This window comes from Zonotrichia leucophrys, chromosome 3, assembly GCF_028769735.1.
Source record: "Zonotrichia leucophrys gambelii isolate GWCS_2022_RI chromosome 3, RI_Zleu_2.0, whole genome shotgun sequence".
Taxonomy (NCBI): Eukaryota; Metazoa; Chordata; class Aves; order Passeriformes; family Passerellidae; genus Zonotrichia; species Zonotrichia leucophrys.
In genome coordinates this window covers 84,895,385-84,917,130 of record NC_088172.1, presented here as the reverse complement: position 1 = coordinate 84,917,130, position 21,746 = coordinate 84,895,385, and the positions used below count along the sequence as shown (strand labels likewise).

Below are 21,746 nucleotides of genomic sequence, written 5' to 3'. Positions count from 1 at the left end.
ACCTATTTACATATGTGTTCTCAGCTCATGGATGAGAGCGTTCCAGTGGCAAGCAGTTGTCCCCATCGGCACTGCTAGGGACACCTAGGACACATCGGCACGGTAGGGGACACCTGCTTAAACCACAAGGACGTTCTGGCTCCATTTAAGCAAAATTATGTCCTCTCGTTTCCGTGAGAAGGAGGGGTGAAGCTAATGGGACTGCACGTGGGCTAAAGGGGGAGCATCCTTTGGCTCTAGAAACTGCAAACACATGCTAAGCACTTTGAAGCATTTAAAGGTATGGAAAAGCTCAAGAAAAGATTAGTGCATCCAATATTTGCATGCCCGGTTCTCTGGTGCTGCTGACCATGTGTGGCTGTCACGTGTCCCCAGGGAAGTGGATGCAATCGGTTTTGGCCAAATGACTCCATCCCAAACCGGTGGTTTGTAAAGCTTTTTTGGGTTTCTCCTGGTGCTGTATAAATGTTAGGTGGAACTAAAGTAAATTTCTGTATTTTACACAACTTTGTCAGAAGACAAAGTCACCGTGTGCACACAAACACATGTGTGTATCTTCTTAAAAAGTGGAAATAAAGCAGACGCCAGCAAAAAAATATCCCCACTTCAGCACACCTGGCTGTGTGAACGTGCAGGGGCAAAGTCACAGAGTAGCCCCAGAGCAGACCCTCCTAAGCAGCCCTGCCAGCTCTACATCTGCCTGTGGCACCTCATCGGAGCAGTGTTGCCTGAAACGCTCCCTCCGATTTTTCCATTCCAGGTGGATCCACTCTGAGAGCAAACCCTCCACTTGGCCCGCTGCACCATTTGCAGCTTTTTTTGTGTGTGTTTAATGATTCTTGACCAGCCATTTAGCCTAGGAAGTGCCTGTATTGCTTCCCCCCCTCCTTTTTATAAATGTTGTCACCATCCGCTCAGCACATGGCATTGAATAGAGGAACCTCCAAGGACACGGCTGCGAGGGGCAGGAGCGTATTGAGATGTGCAAGCAACATTAAATGAGAAAAAAATAAAGGGAAAAACTGCCAAGAAACTTGACCAAAGAAAACTGATCAGCAGAAACTGGGCCAAGTTCACAACCTGTGGGATAATCTCCCACTAAGACTGAAGAAACCATAACCCAAAAGTGATTAAAAGAAGGATTTCTGTAATTTGTTTTGGGGGGAGACATGCAGGGGGGGAAACGATATGTAACAAACTAATTTAAGCTAATGTAATGTTTATAAAGTTACTTAGATAATGACACCATGCACACCATTATAATCATTAAAACACAATCTATGGGTTTTTAAAAAAAAAACTTAGATGATTAACACAAAATCAAGTTGATGTGAAGGAACAATTACTTTTAGAAAAAAAAATCAGGAGGTCCTAATATTCTGTAGAATGAGGGAGGATGCAGCTGTATGTCGACAGCTTTCATATCCTCATTTGAATAATGTGGCCTGAATCTGTCACTTTATTCATCCTCCTTATGCTCAGTGTACTCTGCATCAACAACAAATTAAGTTGTAAATAAGAGACAATCATCACTTTTGTTTTTAAGCAGCTTCTGCATGGAGAATTTCAATGTACTGTTTCTTTTTGACAGAAAGAAAGGGATTCTACACTCTGCTTATGTAAGCACAAATATGAGGAAACCAACCGAAATGAAACAATGAGGGAGTACTTGAGAACTGCTCCAAAATGTTCTTGGAAGTACATTTCTACCACCAAAAAAAAAATCTCCTTTTTTAATAGGATATATAATGGAGACCCTTTAATTTACTGTAATAATTATCCTTACTTTGCTTTAAAATTTCAATTTTTTTTTAGATTTAGAAACATTCCCTTTCATTTTCCAGGCACAAGCAGGGTACACCTCAACAGGAAGAACAAGTGAATAAGGTCAGGATGTAAACTTTATGTACCCAGAAATACTATTAATTTCTAACATGATAAAACAATACCATTTTGTGAGAAAATGCAGCATGCAGTAAGGAGAAAGGGTGGGGGCAGAAGAGATTTTCTTACCTTTACATCTGAGAAGTAGGTTTTCAGCATATTGGAACTTGGGTACCGGGTGTAAAAGAACATGAGCTTGGCCTTTTTCAAGTGATTCGGTGACAAGCCTTCCTGCATGTAGGATTGAATTAGTAAAGGAAAATTCTTTTCTTGAGAAAGCTGGTTCTGAATGTACAGAGTGCCCCATTAAATACTCTATGGTTCCCGAGACCACAGGAGAAAGTATTAACATCTGAACTGCTGCGCTGTAATTTTCTGTAAAACAGGCAAACATGGGACGAGAGGCCACGAAACTTTAACCCTGTGCTTCCTATCAGTTTAGGTGCTGGGTCTCAAGGACCCTGCAAGTTTAGGGATTGTGTACCATATGTACATTCACTTGTTGCTACGGAAACAAATGCAGGAAGCATGTGCCGCAGAAAACTTATCGGGAGCTTTTTTCTCCTTCTCCTTTGCAATAAGCTAAAGCTTCTTTTCCTCTCGGTGTTGTGCTGCTTGCACACAATATAAAACCAAAGCATGTGAGACAATCAGGGGCACTTTATGATTTTGAGCAGTTTTACACAGACAGCACATTTCACCTGTTCCATTCGTGTCGATAAATTTTAATATCTGGGGTAGATCTCCCTAGTCCTGCTGCTGCTTTGCTCCAGTGGCTCGCCTGCAAATCAAAGTGAAATTTGTAGCAGGCAGAGTCCCTTGGCCGCTGAATCCCTCTGCCACAAACTTGTCGCCTCCTGATTTACACAGTTAACTCCTTGGAGAACAGAGCTGTATTTGGGGCTAACCAATCAATACATGAGGGCTAGCAGATCAATAAATGGCCACTTACCCTATAAGGCAGCCTATTTATCCTGGAAACATCATTACCTTTTAGATCTGTAAACAGAAGCAACTAAAAGAGTTCCCAAGGGAATGTGAAGCTAACCATAACAATCTCAGCTTGCTGATTTTTCTCCCAGCTTCTTGGCTCCCTTTTGTGAACTGCGTGCTAGGACGGCTCTGGTCACATCTGTGCCGCAGGCTGGCCCTGCCATTTCCTCAGCAAATTAATGGCTTTATAATTTATCAGAAATGAAGATGCACGTGGAGAAAATCAATGCGGCCCCCACAAGGTCAATTAAGGGTTCTTCCCAGAAGCTTCTCTAAGGACTGTTTCTCCTAAACACAGTTGTTGAAAATTTCACTCGGTTCACACCTTATGGCGGGGGAAGGTCAACCAAGCTGACAGATGCACTGCAACCAAGGTGCCTCCTCTGCCTTACAGCCGGGTGCATGTCAGCACAGAACATCCCACTCCAGGCCTCGACATGGGAAACACAGACTAATTTTTATCAGCAGCCTACTGATGATTAGCTAGGCTTTTTCAGCAAAATTCCTTTTTCCCTAATTCCTGAAATCTGCTGAAACCCTCTCCCTTTATTTCAGTTACAAAGTTCATTTTTAGATTAGAAAAATGCAGCATTTAAAAAAAAAAGGCATTGACAATATTAGTTTAAAAACCTCTTATTATCTGGAAGTACATGGAAAACGGCTCAGCTGAACTTGCATTTTGTTTTAGATGCTTAATGATTACAAAGAAGATAATTTATGACTGACATACTTCTTGTGCCAAGAGAAGAGTTGAAAGAACCTCCAGTTACCTCCATTAGACTGATAGAGAAGTCTAAAAGAGCATTACACTCTGCAGTGCCATCTGTCAAAATACGTAAGTGAAATAATAGTAGCAAGCTGTCACCTATTGCTCAGTGATAAGAGTTTTAGACAAATCAAAACTTCTATGCCAGAAATCCATTTTGTTATGTGATCCTTTCAGGGAAGTGGGGGTCCAAAGGGGAACTCCAGTAGGAGAGAAAAGAAAGTAATCCTGAGTCTCCTTAATTTGCAATTCCTCTGACGCCAACAACATGTTAACGTCGAGTTTGGTGTATATTCTCTTTCAATGCAAGCTCAAGGATGGACTTAAACTTCAAAAAACCCCTCTCACATTTGCTGGATTTAAGCATATTAGACAGTTGTCTAAGCATTTGGATTCCTTCTGCATTTAGGATTTTTAAATATTTTCTGCTCTAATGCCAGAGGATATTGATATTGAATGAAGCATGTATTAAAAGATGCTCTGAGACTCAAATTCCCAGCAATCCATTTTTTATTAAAATTATACTTGTTCTTAAGCACTTGGCAGCCTCAAAGTAATATCAAATATGCAACAAATCTGTATATCTTGATCCTAAGGTTAACGCTTTACTGTGATAAAAAATACGATCTGTAATAATTTAGCAAAAAATAGTTAATGACGGACTTAAAAGCTAAGAATTAGATAACCCATTGCTATTTAAGAAAAAAAAAAAAACTGAACTGACCAATTGCTTAATTTCCTTTTTAAGTGCTTGGGCTGAAAAGCAACTGTTCTTCCAAGAAAGCACTAGCTGTTTCCAGGATACTTACACACGCACAATGACTCATGATGAAATAGATTCAGTAAACATACAGCTGTACCGAACACGAGCTAAGCCCCATTCAAGGCCAGGAAAGAAAACGAGCACAAATAAATATTAAGGAGGTAAAGGGAGGAGGGGTGCCGAATGGAACGCAAACAAGCTCTGTCCCAGCAGCTCGTGTGGCTTGCCTCAATTCTCTTAGCTATAGCTTTGTGAAGACAGATGACATTCAATTCTATGGGTAATGCAAAATAGACAATAACTGCTGAAACTTGAGCCAGCTGCCAGGTGTAAAAAAAAAAAAAAAAAGGAAAGAAAAAAAAAAAGGAGAGAAAGAAAAGATGATAAATCCATAAATTAATGAAAGACATCTGCTCAGGAACATAAAAGATCAGAGGAACAGTGTACTGCAGCTGAACCTAAAGCAGTGTTCAAACAATCTGAGAGTCTCAACATTGTGAGTTTACACAGCACAACGCTGCCTCACCTAACACAGCAGCAGCAGAAAAATGGCAAAGCCCTAGAAAGAGGAAGTGAAAGACTGGGAACAAAACATATGGGGACAAAACATATACATGCTCTCATGTGTTTTAACAGAAGAAGCACAGGGGTGGCACTGAACAGCATTTGATTCATTTGCACTTCAATCCTCCTCCCAGGTAATGCTCCTCTTTTGCAAAAATATTTTTCAGCACAGATGATCTTTCACTCCTGTTACTCTCAGCCTGAGCCCCCACAAATGCTCTAACAGGCTTTTCTAGCCCACGCATGCACTGAGCTGAAGGAAAAGTGGTAAGAATAGACTGTATCAGGTAAAAAAAAATCTGCAGCAGTAAAGCCAAGCTGCTTCTTAAGTTACACCTCAGGTACTTTTAATCAGCAAAGCTCCAAATAACTGTATCTCAGAGCATCTTCAAATCCCTCCAAAGAAGGGCTGGCTGGCTGCAAAGCATTCGTTCATCACCCAGGTTTTATCATCAACACGGAGTTATCCAGCTTGCTATACAATCTCTCCTTTTTTTTTAAGTTTAATTAGTTTAATTCTAGTCAGATGTAATAACTCCTCATTTCAAAATTTTGTAATTCACTAATTATAGCTTTCACATATTGGGACTTTGAAACTTACTCCAGTTGGATTGGAATTCTGTTTAAAAATAAGTAAAATTGTAAAAAGTTGCACTAATTTTTCTAAACCCTCCTGTCAGGGAGAACACACTAAACTTCTTCACCTTTACAGATGTCTTAGCAGCACACAAACTGCTGTTGTGCTTCAATTTTGATCTATGCAAATGTTTTGTGACTGAACAAGGCTATTTTTCTTGAGATGCAAAGAGGATGCATGACAAAGAAAGATCATGCAGAAAAACAATTCACTGTCTGTTTCTTTTTGAATTTGAATAAAACTTAATATTTGATTAAACAGATTAGTTTGCAAAGATACAGACTGCATTCATGACCAAGATGGGAATTCAGACTGCAGGTGCATCTTATCTTGTTTAGCAACATACACAAACATTAACCATTTCCTTCTGCAATTCAGCAAAGAATGATCAGATACATTTTACAGCCGTTGGTTAGGAAAAAAAAAAATCCAAGAAAACAAAACCCAGGCTAGTTTAGTGTTTAACTTACTACTAAAACCTGAACTTGGCTGTATCTGCTGGTCTTGTGTTCTCATCCTGGCTTCATTGTCCAGGAAAACAGATGTTACTTTCTGCAAGGAAGAAAGATCTGCTTCTTTCAAGAAATATAGTCCCTATAGATGCACATTCAACCATGTAAAATAAAAGCGCCACAACAGAATTGACCAGAAACAAAACAACCTCCACACCACGCCTTTCCTGGAAAATTGTAAGCTACCTGGACAAATGAGCTGCTGCTAGGAAAAAAACATTCATTCCTACAGTTGAGCTGAATACCAGGGTACAAGTGTAGAAGGGTTATTTAATAAATCTGGTTTGTACTGAAACCCAGAACAAATTGCAGCCTGCTCTAGTGCCTAGATGGGAAAGAAGCAGGGCAGTGAAAAAGAAAAGGGATCACGGTAGCACCAGCATTTCTCCTGGCTGTCCCTTGGAGCAGCAGGGGACTCTTGCACCCCTGTTTCAGCAGAAGCAACAAGCTCCATTAGCGAGCATCAGTGAAAAAGAGCAGCAGAAAGGGGGAGACATGGGAGGGGTGGGGGACAGATGCTCCATGGGTGGCAAGGATCAAGTGCAGCCCTAGAACTACTCCTAGTTCCCACTCTTGGCATGTTTCTCCTCTCCTCACTGCTCTCCCAGGATGGGAAAACTACTTTAATACAAAAAAACAATTAGTATGCCACTGTACCGTTTGGTAGAAATTAATTGCCCTGGCCTGAGTCTTGCCCTCAGCTGCCTCTCCTGTTGACCTCAGGTCTGCTTTCCAAGCACTGCGCTTGCATTTCAATATGCAGGAGATATATTTGGTTTGGGGCTTCCCAAGTAATTGGGGCCATCTCTGAGAGTGATGCTTCTCCTAGATTGCCTCTGTTCTGCCTTACAATGTAGACAGTAAGGAGATTTCCCTGCTACCAACACTCCACAAGATCATTTTCTGGGCAAGAGTACCTCAAACACCACATCCACTACCAGCTGGTTCCCAAAACCACCAACACCTAAAGAAGGTGCTCTCCAACCCAAAATGTTTTCCCCTATAGAAATGGGACTGTTCACACAGGTTAGACAGCACCAATCCTGACCCAGGCCAGACCCAAGTTGGATCAAAGGGTGGTGGTAATGGGCTTTGGACCTGCAGTGCCTGCCCTGCCCCAGTGGTGCCCACTACCATGGGAGGGGTAGGAAAACCAGGTAATCAGTAGGTCCAGAGCCCTGAGAGCACCCTCCTGAGGATTGAACAAGTCTATAGAAGATGTGGTTGAATTATTCTAAAACCACCAGAGTTATCAATCACCTGGTAGATACCCAGGGAAAAGGCACAGCCTCAGGCATCTGCCTCCACAGGATGCCCCTCCAAAGGGGAAAAGTTCCTCACCATTGCTACTGTTACCCACAGAGGGGCAGAGATATTCTGTCGCTATTACTTTTATCACTTTCATCATCTTGGGAATGAAATTAGATGCATCTAGGGCTGGGTGCTGGCACTGTTGCCTTCTGCTGGGATCTTGGAGATGGGAAAAATTATTCATCTACTCTTCATGCAAAATCCTCAATTTTAGCATGGGGATAGACATGTTATTTTATTTGCTTTCAATACAACTGTACCTGGTAGCAAAACTTTTTGATCAAAAAGCATGTTATGGGAAAAGATGGAAGGACTGGGAAGCATTACTGCTAAAAGAGAAAAAAAAGAAAAACTAACCCAAAAAAACCCCTAGTACTAGTTTCCAGAGGGGAAAAAAAAAACGATGATTACTATGTCTTGATATGCCTAAATAAAGGCAGAGATGGATTTGTCACCCTAACTAAAGCCTGCTATTGAGCTAAAATGAGAGATTTTATTATCATCTTTTTTTTTTTTTTCTTAAGCAGGGGAAGTGTCCTGTAAATTTAATACAGCTGAAGTTTTATATTTAATTGTTCTCTCTGGCTTTCCAAAATAATTTGCTTTGTGTATGTTAGGACAAAAGATTTCTGTGTATGGCTGAACAGAGGTTAATCATGCATAGCAGGCAGCTGCACAAGGGCTGAGGAACAGACCTCTGGGTGGGGGAAAGAACTTGATGCAGCCTGAATATATCAGTACCTGTGTCTTTTGTGCTTCGTTTCCCTTATGCACTTGAGAGCTGAACTCTCACAGACAACCAGACCGTGGCTCTCTGAGAGCCCCAGCCACGACACCATTAACAGGGACTGTGCACTGCTCTGGCAGGGGAGGGAGAAGAGGTGGCCTGGCCGTAGCTGGAATGGTTTTTGGCTGAGGGTGATGCCCCCTCGATCACCTCCCTGCCTGAGGAAAGATCTGCCAGCCCAGGGAAACCCACTGGCACTCAGGCCATGGGTTTGGCTGCCTTCCTGACCCCAGAGGCGGACTAAAGGCTGGGGGAGGGCCAGTGGCTTTTCGAGGTGAACACCATTGCTGGAAGAGTGCTGTCAGTCAACACCACGTGTTCTATTTGGCCTCGCCAAGCCGCCCCCCAGCACCCTGTGAGCGCCCACTCCTGCAGCACCTGTGGGAAGCCCCCTGGCACCAGCACGGCCCCTCGTCCTCTCCCACCGGCCACTGCCGATTATCACTCATCTTTTGAAAAGGATATTGCACTTCCCGAGTAGGGCGAGATTTCAGACATGTCTTGCAGGTCGCCACACTCGGACTTAATGAGGGACAAGGAGAGGCCCTCGGCAGCGCTGGGGGGGTGGGCCGGCGAGCAGGGGTGGTGGTTCATGTGGTGCGATGACATCTTGGTCCTCAGGCTGGTGGTCTCCCGGGTCAGGTCGAGGGATTCGGGGGAGGCGCGCTCTTTCCCCGGGAAGGAGGCCGACGGGGCGCCCAGGGGGCTCTGGAAGGGGTAGGCCATGAGGGGCAGCGGGAAGGGGTGGCGGAAGGAGGAGGTGGAGAAGCCGGCGGTGGCCGAGAGCGGGGACTGGTGCAGGGAGGCGTGGTGGCCACCGGCCGGCGGGGCCGAGGCCGATTGGTCAGAGGAGTTTTTGCGGACGACGAGGGGCAGTGCCTCGGTTTGGTCGGTGGCGCCGGGCATGGGGACGCTGCCGAAGGTGTCCAGGGGGTTGGGAATGATGACGTCCCCGAAGCACTGCAGGCGCTGGTTGGCTGTGTGGAAGTTGTGGTTCTCCCCGTTGACGGCGAACCTTGCCTGCGGGATCTGGAGGGGCGGGAAGACCTGAGGAAGCTGGCGGGAGGGCTTGGATGAGAAAACTTTGACCACTGTGTCCACGACTTGTGACATGGCAGTGTTCAGCTCCTGCTTGAGGGTCTCAGCCAAGTGTTTGCCTTCAGGGTGGAAGGCGTTTGGCCCTTGCTCCTTCTCCTTAGGACCTTCTCTTTTTGGCTTGTTCTCCGCTACCTCCTGCTCCCGGATGAGGGCCCGTGCCCGGTCGATGAACTGCCCCGGGTCCAGCTCGCACATCTCATTGTCTGACCTGCCGACAGAGTCGCCGGCTCTCGCGTCCATGGTTTCCGAGCGCATGCTGTCTTCAGACAGGTTGCCATCTTCATCATTTTCAGAGTCGGTGCTGTCGTAGATCTGGTAGAACTTCTCCTGCAGCTGGCGCAGCTGCTTCTGCATGTCCTCCAGCTGCTGCTTCAGCTGTCTGCGCTCCTCTCGCTTCTGCTCCTTCCTCGCCGAAACCAGCTGCTGGAAACTCTGCTGCTGCTGCTGCGGCAGCTTTTGCTTGCGTTTGTTTTCTCTGTAACTTTCTCGGGGACTGACGGACTGCGGAGCTATTTCTCTTTCATTTTCATTGCCCCTTAATGCCACGCTGGGGGAATGGCTCATACCTCGAATTATATTCTCAACCCGGGCGCGTTTAGCTCTCAGGTGCTCGTCGCATAACCGATCCACATCAAACTGGCTCATAGTTGGCCTGCCAAAAGGGGAAAGACACTCTTGGGGGCTGTCTCTTGAAGAGTTGCTGCATACATCCTCCTGATGTACTTCTGAGCCTGTACTAGAGAGACCGCTGGCTTGGAAACTGGGCTCCGTGCCACCATTTTTGTTCATGTTATTTTTCAACAGCTGGGAAATTATGGTTGCTCCTGGAAAAGGCATCATGGCATCTTCATATGAGTTCGCCCTCTTCAGCAGCTTGCGGAGTACATTTGACTTTTCCCCATCTGCATGCTGCACTACTGAATACTCGACATCCTGCTCTGAACCTTGGGGATTCATGGCACTAAAAAACGTTGCTCTTGCCTTTGCAAAAAATGCAGATGCTGTCCCTACCGTCCTTTTCACTCCAATGTCAACTCTTCTTCTCTTGGTTTGCCTGCTTAAGAGGGCTGTGCTGTCATGGTCAGGCATCACTGGACTGTTATTGTGCCATCTTCAAAAGCTTGTCAGCTGGGCTCAGCTCAAGAATCCTGGGACCCTGGCCAACAGAACAAAAGGACTGATGAATCATTTTCTTTAAATTTCTCCAAATTTCCTGACCTCAATCCTGAATAAAATGCAAAATGCATAGGCTCTGGGATTTATGGCACATTACAATTATTGCAATTTATTATGCACTCTGCTTGAAATGAAACATTTTTAAATATTTCTGCTCCACTGGTTTAAGATGGATTAAGATTTAAAAAAGCAAAAACTGCTTAAGCACCAGTAATATGATTCTCTTGCACAAATGCCTAAAATGATACTGTTTATCTTCAGAAGAAAGAGTAGATTAGAAGAACACAGCCTCTGACAACCAATTGATTAAATTTAGGGCATTGAGATACATGTTACAAAAGAAGATGAAAGTATTCCTTATTTAAGATTTATTGTTAAAACAAGAAATCGTATAAAATTTGGATTAAAAAAAAATTCAATTGCAATGTAAAAAACGCAGTTGTAGTTTTGCTTTTTAGAGAGACAAAACTGGTAAATAAACCTTTGAAGGCTACAAAAACAACTTTCAAATAATTCTAGGTAGGATGGTATATGTGTATGTGAAAGGCAAAGAAATCATAGACGCATTCAGGCTTACACTGGGGAAAAAATCCCCTCTCTTAAATCATTAGGGAAGCATTTATTCAGCAAAGCAAAAATGCATTAAAATATTTTATGATCAGTATTATACTATTTACAGAAATGTGATCAAATAAAGGCCAAAATGTAGTTCGTTAGCACAGGCTCGTACGTACCACTGACGAGCCACAACAGTGTTTTGAATTCCCCATACATTCCTTCCCTTTTCACAACTTGCATTCTCAAAGCAAGCCCTGCTACCAAAGGCTGAAGATGCTGTATTTCATACACTAAAATACATAATGTTAAATTTTTTGCATAGCAGAAATGAGGCATGTTCAGTGTCACATCTCTGTGCTTTAGAAAAATCTCCAAGAACAATATCTCAAATGCCCAGTGAAGCCCTTCTTACGTGGAGCATTTTGAATACACAGAATCTTATTTCCTGTGACATGCAGAAAAGATGAGAAAAAATATGGAAAGATGAAAGAAATAACATCAATCAGCTGCGTGAGAAAGGAAGATACCTTCTCTTTATATGAACTCTCATTGTTTCCCAGGAACACAGCATAAAAAGATAACACACTTCCTTGCATTTTGTAAAAGGCTCTTGACATAATTTGTGACTTATTAACTAGTGATGCTAAACTCACATTGCACATAAAGCATTAGACACTGTTTCCTGTTTCTTAAAATTTAACACTGAGGAAAATTAAAATATTTTTCATGCAACGCTTATCTAATATTAAACTTTACATTTGCTTAACAGAGCACAGTCTTCACAATAACAGGGTATATTGCCAAAGGCAGCATGCAGACTTTTTGGAATTGCTCCCATCTCTTTCGGTTCACCTGTAAAAACATCTACGTGCTCCCTAGGACTGCATCTGTGGCTAGTTTTAAAGAATGACTATCCATGCAAATAGGCATAATTTCAGCATGAAATAATCTGTAAAATCCAAAAATCAAGACAGTAGTCAATGCTTAGTTTGCAACCAGGATGAAAAAAATAAACCAGCTTTTAATACTTAGAAACATTATGTTTATTTTGCAGCCTGTGCTCATGTATTCTGGATGTACTAAAAGAATTTTCAGAGATCTGGTGTCAGAGAGAGCTATGCAAGGGACATGATGTTTGTTTACATTACTGGTTCCTTGCATACAGGAGACCAAAGAATGATAAAAAATATATTAAAAACAAAAAGTATCATTAATTCGGATGCAAAATCCAAACACCTTGACCTATTATCAGGTCACTGTCTTCAGAGATCTTTTCTTATCAAAAAGTACATTAAGCAAGTTATGTTTGGTTACCTCATGATGAAAATAATGAAATAACAAGGATTTCTGCTGCAGGGGCCCAATTCTGCCACCTGCACACCAAGGAGCATCCCACCCTCCGAGCAACGCCCCTGGAGTCCAGGAATACCAAAATCCTGTTATGTGTGAGGGGTAGGGTCAGGCCCTGCTTGGCAGCGTGTAAAAGGCTGTCTCCTGTTTTCTCCCAACTGATGCAAATTGAGCTTTTCAGGGGGCAGAATCAGGCCTTACAATTAGACCATCCCCCAAAAAAACCCCAAAAACCTGAGGAATATCAGAAAGGCTGTTTTTGTAAAGAACTGGCCAAGGCACTGGCACAGAATAAGCCAAGGCTCAGTTTGACCTTTCAGTCCAGTGGTGTTCATTTGAAAGAGATCTAAACTAATTGGAAGACAACAGAAAGAGCTCCTGCTTATTTCACCTAAGATACTCTGAAGGCATCTACCATAAAGATAATACTTGCCAATAGGGAAAGAAAATAAACCACAAACAAAACCCACCAACACTGAAAACCTTCACGCTTTTCCTTCCTTTTCTGCAGTCAAGCTATGCTTGATTGAGAGCCAGCAATACGTTCCCAGACTCACACCAGAAACCTCATGTCAGGTTACAAGTTTTGCACTTTTCCCAGAAAATTCGAGGTGCCTGACCACAGTTCCCCTCTCTCTTGCCCAATCCCAACCAAGGACACACATGGGGAGGGCTTGCTGTACCCTTGAGTCAGCAGCTCAGGAAATAGGCTGTCCTGCGCCAGGTTGGAAGGTCATTGCCATGCATCCTTCCTCCCCAGTGTCCATTTCCCTCCCCAAGCCCCTGCGCCAGCCGCTGCTCCACAGCCCATTCCTGCCACCACAAACATGTGGCAGGAGGTGCTGCAGAGCCACGTCCCCTCCTTCCCTCGATGGAAGCTGAAAGCATCGGAGTTATCGTACACTTAACCTGGGTATTAAGCAACATCCCCCATTTGCCCTGGTGTTATCCTGAGCCAGCCGGGCTGCCAGCTTTAAGGCTTACGTGCCTTTCGGCTTAAATATGAGAAATAGTTCTACTTTAGCCTGACAAAACAGAACGGGCATTGAATGGCCAGTTAATATTTCATTCTCTGAGGACCAAAACCAATTTGCACCTCAAGGGGAGTGGAATGGCACGTAGAGCGGGATGCAAAATCCCAGCCACAACAGGCAGAATTCAAGACTGATTAGATTAGAACTGAATAAATAAGGAAATCTTGGGGAGGGGGAGAAATAATTAGGAAGCGTGTGTCCTTTAGACAGTCACCAGTACTTTGGCTGTACATTGTCTCAAAACTATATTTTATACATCTAAAGTCTCTGCCCAGCTCTTCAGAAAAACAGAGCTGGCAAGATAGGCTCTGGTTGTCAAGATCTACGTAGAAATCTCCAGAAGCACCATTTCTTTTTGAATTGCAGAGTTTTAAATTTGCGAAAGTTAAATTTGGTTTATGCATCGCTTTTGATACTCCTCGCATGCCAAGTGTATTTATGTTAAATTCACCGGCCACATCTCCAGCCTCAACTCGCACAACGTGGCTTCCTCAGAAACCAAACGTTTTCCATGCCGATGGAAGGAAAAATCATACCAAGGACCTCAGCGCTTTCTATGTCCATCTATAAATATAGCAGTAGTATTTTATTTACAAATTTACTTTTCAAATCTTTTGTTTAAGGAGATATGATTACAATGTAGCTATGAATAACCTCTTAACAGCACAGCAGCTACAGGCATGGGTTTATTTCATATCCATTTGATATGCATTGACATTTAAAATGGTAACAGATTAATTTCTAAGTCTCAAAGAGTTGCTGTTACCAAACCTTTGGCTATGGTTTGTCAAAATGAGTATGCTGTCAGGTATTTAACCATACTCACTATTAATAAATCAATTTTTGTAATCAATTGTGTTAACTCATCTTGATCTAGAAAGATGTTGATCATTTTCTCCTCGATTAATTCAAACACCTACAGGATGCAAAGGAGATGTAAATTCAAACGCACCCTCGTCAGCCCCTTTGAAGAACCCTAGCCTAACCTGAACAGCCATTAAATACACAGCACAAGAGTGCTAAACTTGATGGATATGCTTGGATTAATTCAAGGAGATATCAGTTTATACAGCTGAAATCGCTCCCATCTTTTCACAAGCTGACTACTTTCGTTGGTCCAGAGTCTGCCTGCTTCATGTCAGCCCATTATGCCAATACCACGCAAGAAATTTAACATCCTTCTGCTAATAGAAATATTTAGATCTTACACTCTAACACACTACACAAGGGTATGGCTTTGCCAGAATCAGCCAGGAAGCAAAGGATGAAAATTATTCTAGTCAACAGCATTTCATGCACAAAACCACAGCTAAAATTTGAAGAACAGATGACATCTGTTCACCATATCTGTTCAGTGCTAAAATCACATCAGCCACTAATGAGAAAGTGCTACCTTTTTGCACAGCTCTGACACAAGCTTTCTTGGGAGAAAGTACTACCTTTCTGTGCAGTTCTAACACAAGTTTTCTTGGGAGAAAAGATTATCCAACTCCCTTAGCTGAGATGTCTAACAAGGAGTTTGAAACAAGGCACTAAGGATGAGGAACTATTTGGGCAGTAAAAAACTACTTTACTAGGATTTCTTCACAAGAAGAAGCAGCAGCAAAAATCAGTGCCTGATTTACTTCAAAATTATGCTGCTTGCTCTTTAGCCTAAAAGGAAAAAGCAACCCTTGTTTTATGAACCTGGTGATACCCAGGGCCCAATAGAGCAAGGTATTCAGCAATTCCTATGAATGCCAAGCATCCACAATTCCCATCAACTACAGAGCTCAGTAACAGGAGGGATTCGGCATCTCATTAGTTCAGGCCTTTAAACTGGGGAGATGCAGGGCCCTCCATCACACAGCCCTGCTCGGCACTGCTTGAGGAAACAGATCTTTTGAATGAGAAAAAGAAATCAAGCTGCTCAAAGTAGAAAACTGAAAACATTTTTCTCCTCTCAAGCCAGTTTGGTCCCTGTTATTTCACTGATCATGAAGAAAATAATTCACATCGCCTCTGTGTAGAGACAATACTGAAAGGTTCTCAAGATTCCTACTCTGAATTCAGCCCAAGTTTTCCAATATACTATTTTTTCCACGCTACACGATGTCATTACATCACAATTCTTAAATTACTTAATTTAGCAGTTAGGCTGCATGCACTTTGAGTCAGAATAAATCACTATTTAGAGACTACAAATTGCAGTATTTACAATTCTGCCCTGAATCGAATTAAACCTTTCAATTTGAAAATGTGTCCATTCTTATGAACATCTCAATTTATCAAGCAATCATAAAAGAGATAAGTTATACAAACTGAGAGGCCTCAGAGTTCAGCAGGCAGGGAAGTTAACTGTATATACCGGCAGTGCCATTCAGCGAACGCAGGATACTTTACAGAATAATTTAATAGGGAGCTGTTAGTGAAAAGTATATACATTGTACTTTTTATCACAGTTCAACTCCTGAAATGTTGATACTCTGTCTACCCTTGAGTATTAATAAACATTTCACAGAATGTGATATTGCTGCTAAAGGTAAGCTCTGGACAAAAAGCGATAAAATAAATGCAAAATGAGCTGCAGTGGCCGTAAACTTAAAGTGATTGATGGCAACTCAGAGAAAAACTATGAGAAGAAGACGTAAAGGATATGTACCACATGCAAATCTACGGCTAAGGAAACTGCCTCCCTATAATTCATCCTGGATATTGCCAAGCCTCTACAGGCAATGGAAGTGACAAATAATCTGAGCTTTTACACCTCACGGTGACACAAACACATTTCTGTGTCCTGCACTCAACAACACAGCACCTTCTGCCACCAAGCCATGGCCAGAGATGCGTGGATGCGTTCCACGTGCTCCCCGCCCGTCCCCAGACCCGGATGATGGGTTTGGGGTGACACTCGCCATCCAGCCAGAAACACCACGGGGTCTGCTCAGCGCTCGGGACCTGTGCGAAACCAGCGGCTTTCCAAAGCTCGTCCTGGCAACTTTCGCCCGACATTCAAGGGCACCTCTAGTCTGCAGCCGCGTCCCTCGCCAGCCCTGACTGAAATTCCCTACTTTGTCAAAGACATTAAGTTAATATCCCGCGTACCTGCTCCTCCGCGGCCGGGGCACAGCACAAGGACGCGACGCCGGCCCCTCGGGGAGCTCCATCCCGCCTCGGCCGCGCCCCCCGGCACCGCTCCCGCGCCGCTTCCCGCTGTTGCCCCCGCCGCCCCGGCTCTCCCTCCCTCCCTCCCGGCGCAGGGAGGCGGCGGCGCCCGGGACCCCCCGGTCCCGCTCCCCCCGGCGCGCACCTGCCCGCAGGGCCCCGCACCTGCCCCGGCCCCACCAGACGCGGCGCACGGACCGCGGGCGGCCGCGCAACTTTGTCCCTGTGTGCAAAGAGCCGCGGGCCCCACTCCGCCCCCGCGGAGTGCCCGGAGCCCGTCGGGCCCCGCTTCTGTCGGGCCCCGCGATTTCGGCCCCCCACCCCCCAGCGCTGCCCTGCGCGCCCCCTCCGCGCAGGCCCCACGCCCCCCAGCACCGCTCCCTCCTGCGCTTTAACTCCGCGCAAACACATGGCAAAGTGAGCCGGGTCACTCAGCCGCTAAACAGAAAATCGAAAAAGCCAAGAAAGATCTCCATCAACGGCTAAGAAAGAATTAAATCCCCCCCGGAGGAAAAAAAATCAACAAACAACAACCAAACAAATAGAAAGTACCAATAATCCTAATCTTTTCCCAGATCAAGGCTCTTATCCCGCGACTTGCATTTGATCTCTTCTCATGTGCTCGCTACCTACCACTCAAATCCCATTTTCTATACATTTCCACCATTCGCGGCTCGTCCCACGCTTGGAAATGAAAAAGTAATTGCAAGGGTAAGGAGAGTAAGAATAAAAAGTCCCTGTCCTTCCCGGCTTGGGTTAAAAAGGAGAAGTAGCGACATGCAAATGACAGGCAAATTGGAAGAGACAAAAAGCAAGGCAGCTATAATAAACAGGACAAAGAGGAGGCTCGGAGGAGCGGAGCAGGAGTTTAAAGCGGGGATGGGGAACTTCGGCGGGGACGGGGGGAGAAAGAAGCTCGAAACAACAACAAGAAGCCAAATACTCGCTGCGCTTTCCGTCCCCGCAAAACTGCCCTCCAACCCACGGAATAAAATAAAGAGCGGTCCACAAAAGGTGGCAGCGAGAGAGCGAAGGGGAAGGGGGGGAGGATCACCTAACAACGAGCAGGTCACTTACTCTTCAGCCCTGGGCAGGCTACGGTGAGCGCTCCATCGGGCTCCTTACCGCTCACAAATCCTTACCGCTTTATCTACCGGGGAATTAAAACTACTCAGCTAATAAAGTCACTGCAATTTTGCCCCCTGGAAAAAGAAGCACAGGTTTGATAACGGTGATCAATATTTTGCTGGGGATTTCATCACCGCCCCCCTCCCCCCGGACCATTTAGAGCAGCCCAAGCAAGTGCGAATTTAGGGGTAAAAAAAAAAAAAATTAAAAAAACCCCGAAAGACCTGAAAAGGCCGAGAAAGCGGGGAGGGACGGAGGGGGCGCGGAGGGGGAGCGGGTACTTACTCGGTGCAAAGGCGACGAAACTGAGCCTCTCTTTTTTTTTTTGCCGGTGGAACGAGAGAAAGGGCGACACGCACACGCACATGCACACACACACGCGCCCCGCACACGCACACACGCACACGCGGACACGCGCGCGCAGCCAGCAGCCCCGGGTGCCGCTGATGAATATGATAATCGCGCGGGGGAGGGCGAGCGAGCAGCGCGGGCGGGCGGCGGGCGGGAGCGCGGGCAGCGGCCGCGGGCTGCGGGCGCCGAGCGGAGCGGAGCGCAGCGGAGCGGCGGGCGCCGAGCGGAGCGGGGGCGGCGGGAGCGGCGCGGGGCAGGGCTGGGCTGGGCAGGGCTGGGCTGGCCGAGCCGAGCAGCGCTCCGCACCGCCACAAGATTTACTTTAAGACACAGCTGAAGGAAACAGGAAGACTAGACGTCACACTCGGAGTGACGTGGGCCCGGCCCGGCGCCCAATCGGGAGGCTCCTTGGGACGGACGGGGGGGACGGGGAGAACTTGGCAGGAGCGGGGAGAGAGGAGAGGGGAGCGCGGGGGGGTTGGGGTCGCCCCGCCCCGTCCCCGCGGGAAGGTGGCGGCGGCCGCGCACCTGCGGCGGGGACGGACGGACGGACGGACGGACGCGGGGCGGGAGCGCCGGCAGAAGCGGCCCGACGGGGCGCCCCGCTCACCTCTGCCGCGCACCGGCGAGGGGCGGACTACAGCCGCCCCGCGTGGAGAGGGGTGGGTGACAAACTTTAGGAGAGTCACCCCCGCGTGGGCGAGGGCTGCTCTGCGGTGCCCCGCGCGGTGAAGTTTTCCACGCGAGAAGGCTTCCGCAGAGCGGTGTCGGGGCCACGGGGTGCGCCTCTTCCGCGCGTACAGCATCGAGCGCTGGAGCAAACGCGCTGCCGCCCCACGCGGGTCACAAACTCGGGGAGAGACGGGCCCGCGGCCGCCCAGCCCGCGGCACGGCGTCGCTCGCCGCCGCTCGGTGCCCCCGGCTCCGCCGCGCCTCGCGGGGCTGCCAGCGGCAGCCGCGCGGGCATTTTCCACGTGGGAGGCAGGAAATAAACACGAAATCGAGCATCAGGTTGCGGCGCGTGGAACAACCGGTGGTACTGAGACACGGGTCTTCGCTGCTGCCGGCCCCGGCCCCCTGCGCAGCGCGACCCAAGTTTAGCTCAACTTAACCCTATCCCGTCCCGCTCCCGGCCGCCTCCGGTGGAAAGCTTGGGGGGAAAAAAATTGGGAGATAAAAAACACCCACAATAGTGAATCTCGGCTGGTCCGGGCTGCGATCCGGACCGTAACGTGTCGGGCGCGCTCTGTCCCGCCCGACCGCGGCTTTCCGCAGCGCGGGACAGGGAGCGCCCGCACCCCTGCCCCTGCCGGTGCGATTTGCCCGGCCGCTGCCGGCGGGGAGGCGAGGCTGAACCAGGGAAGACAGCCCCAGGCTTGCGGACAGCGGGGGATACACCAGGGAGAGGGAATAAAGTCCTGCGGAGGGCCGAGCGGCAGCGGAGCGCTGCAGGGCGCTCGGCGACAGGTAAGGACGGCGCTGCCTCGCCGGGCCCGTCCGCCCGCGCCCGCCCCTCGGGGCGGCGGGAGAGGGAGTCCCGAGGGCAGGGGAGAGCCCCGACGGGACCAGGGCTGCCAGGGCAGGCGCACCAAAACTTGGCGCTGCCACGCTGTGCCAGCGGCCGGGCCGCACCTCGCCCCCCGCTCGCCCTGGTGCCGGTGCCGCCGCTGAGGCGGGCAGCTGCTCCGTTCGTCCCGTTCCCACCGTGAACATCCGTCTCACTAGAGGGGAGCCGCGGCGCCGGCCCCTCGCCTGAGCGCGGACAGCAGGCTGTGCTGAGGGCTGCCCCCCGTGCCAAAAGTTTGGGAGCCGGCCCGGGCAGCGCAGCCGCCGTCGGGGCCAGCCCGTGCCCTGCCCGCGGGGTGCAACGCGTGTGCCCCGCGCCGGCTGCTCTGTGCCCGCCGCCGGGCCCGGCTGCCGCCCTCGGCCGGAGGCGGCTCCGCGGGCCTCCGCGGCGGGAGCGGGGTCACTAACGCGGGTGCATGAGCAACGCGACAAGACACCGCAGCCGAACTCTGAGAAATCGCCCGGGACCGGCTGCAGGGACTGCCGGAGCTGTCGCAGAGGAGCTGCTCCGCATTAAAAAAATTACATGTCCCTGCCGGTGCCGGGATGGCGAGGAGATGCGGCCGCGCTCGCCCTTAGAGCCCGGTGCCCGAGCGAGGCGGAACCTCGGCGGCGGCGGCGCCCGGCCCGTCGGGGCTCGCAGGGCGGCAGGCAGGAGGGAGCCCGGCCGCTCAGAGAGCCGCTCCTCGGGGTCGGGGACCCTTGCAAGAGCCTTGCTGTGCCGTGCCGCCGTCCGAGGCCCGGCCGGGGCCGGCGGTGGGCAGCCCCGCGCTGTGAGTGCGCAGGAATCCCCGGTGTAACGGGGCGCGTCCCGGGACGCCGCGCTGCTGCCGCTCTGCTGCCGCGCTCCGAGCGCTGGGCGGCCCCGCATCGGTGCCCGGGGCCCGTGGCGCCCTCCAGGCCCGCCAAAGTGCCGGGACGGCTTTGCCGAGAATTATTTTAACGTGACGCTTTCCGAAACGGGAGCAGCGGGCCCTCCGCCGCCGGCAGCGATCGATGGGGCTGGGGCTGGGGCTGGCGCGGCCCCACGGGACGGCCCGGTGCGCTGCGCTCAGCGGGCGCGGAGAGGCGGCACGGCCGGCCCGGGACAGGTCCCGCGGGCTCTTGCGGGGCTCGGCTCCGGGGTGACACACTCAGCCTCCCGGTGTAGCTGTAAGTGCTGCAGGGGCTGCGAGACAAGGGTGCAGAAGTGTGTCTGGACGCAGGAGGAGATAGGCTAAATTTGGCGGGGGAACGTCTCTCTCGGACACTTTCCTTTTTTATTTTTTTCTCCTTTTTTTTTTTGTTTTGTTTGTTTGTTTTTTGTTTTAAAAGACACCGAGATACTCGTAGAGAAGAAGCCGAGCCGTGCAAATGCAAATAAATAAGTAAATAGCTGCCTCTGACACTGTGCTTCTCACCACCGGGGCTCACCTTAACTTCCATCCCTGTTAATCTACCCAAAAGAGAAACTGAGGCTCTGGCAGTGAAGTGATGTCCCCAGGGTCACATGGCAGAGCAGTGGCAGCCACTCTGGCCCCAGGCGTGTGCGCAGGCTTCCACCTATTCTCCAGCCCAGCTGCCTCCTTTCCGTAGCTGCTTGCAGGTTACCTTCCTGCAGCCCCGTGTCTTGCAACTTTTCCAAGTCTAAACCCACGGGCCCTGCGATCTGCCACACCAGTGAGCACAACTGGAATGAAATTCACATTTCCCACTCCCCTGCCATCTGGGGCACTGAGTGCTCGGACCCTCTTAATCCTGGGGGATAGGCAGACAGCCTCTTAAGGAATGCAAGCTGATGATTCAAAGCTCAGCATTAAAAGTAATCCCCCACCCACCACCCAAATTTTAGAGTTGGAGGAAAAGCTTTTTTCCCCTCAAGAATTTAATCCCTCAGAAGGGGTCAGTGCCAGCAGCTCATGTTCAGGATCTGTAGCGAGCAAAGCCATCCCTGGTGCCTTCTCCTGGACCTGGTGGCTTGGGCAGGGGCAGGGCAGCCTCTGGCTGGCGTGTGTGGTTGTGTGGCTCTTTCTGTACCTCGCTGCCCCCAGTCCCCTGAACACCTGCAACTGAGGCCCCTGCTAGCAACCTGTCATACATTCCAGTCTGTCTGTGCACTCCTGTAGAAGCCCTGGGTCTTTTTCC

At 48.4% G+C, this 21,746-nt stretch overlaps 1 protein-coding gene across 5 annotated transcripts in view; it reads right to left on the bottom strand.

Annotated features, from left to right (window-relative positions):
- The window catches only part of PROX1 (prospero homeobox 1), a 46,343-nt gene extending 28,148 nt beyond the window's left edge, over positions 1-18,195 (bottom strand). The window contains exons 1-4 of one of the 5 annotated variants that reach the window (XM_064709098.1): positions 17,991-18,195; positions 17,655-17,779; positions 8,683-10,471; positions 2,014-2,121 (exon numbers count right to left, since the gene is read on the bottom strand). In XM_064709098.1, coding sequence (XP_064565168.1) covers positions 2,014-2,121; positions 8,683-10,404 — 1,830 coding nt within the window. In that variant the 5' untranslated portion in view covers positions 10,405-10,471; positions 17,655-17,779; positions 17,991-18,195. Of the gene's footprint in view, positions 1-2,013; positions 2,122-8,682; positions 10,472-17,210; positions 17,265-17,654; positions 17,780-17,990 lie in introns of those variants that run through there. The other 4 variants (XM_064709099.1, XM_064709103.1, XM_064709100.1 and 1 more) reach the window with 4 other exon arrangements.
- Positions 18,196-21,746: the final 3,551 nt, after the last annotated feature.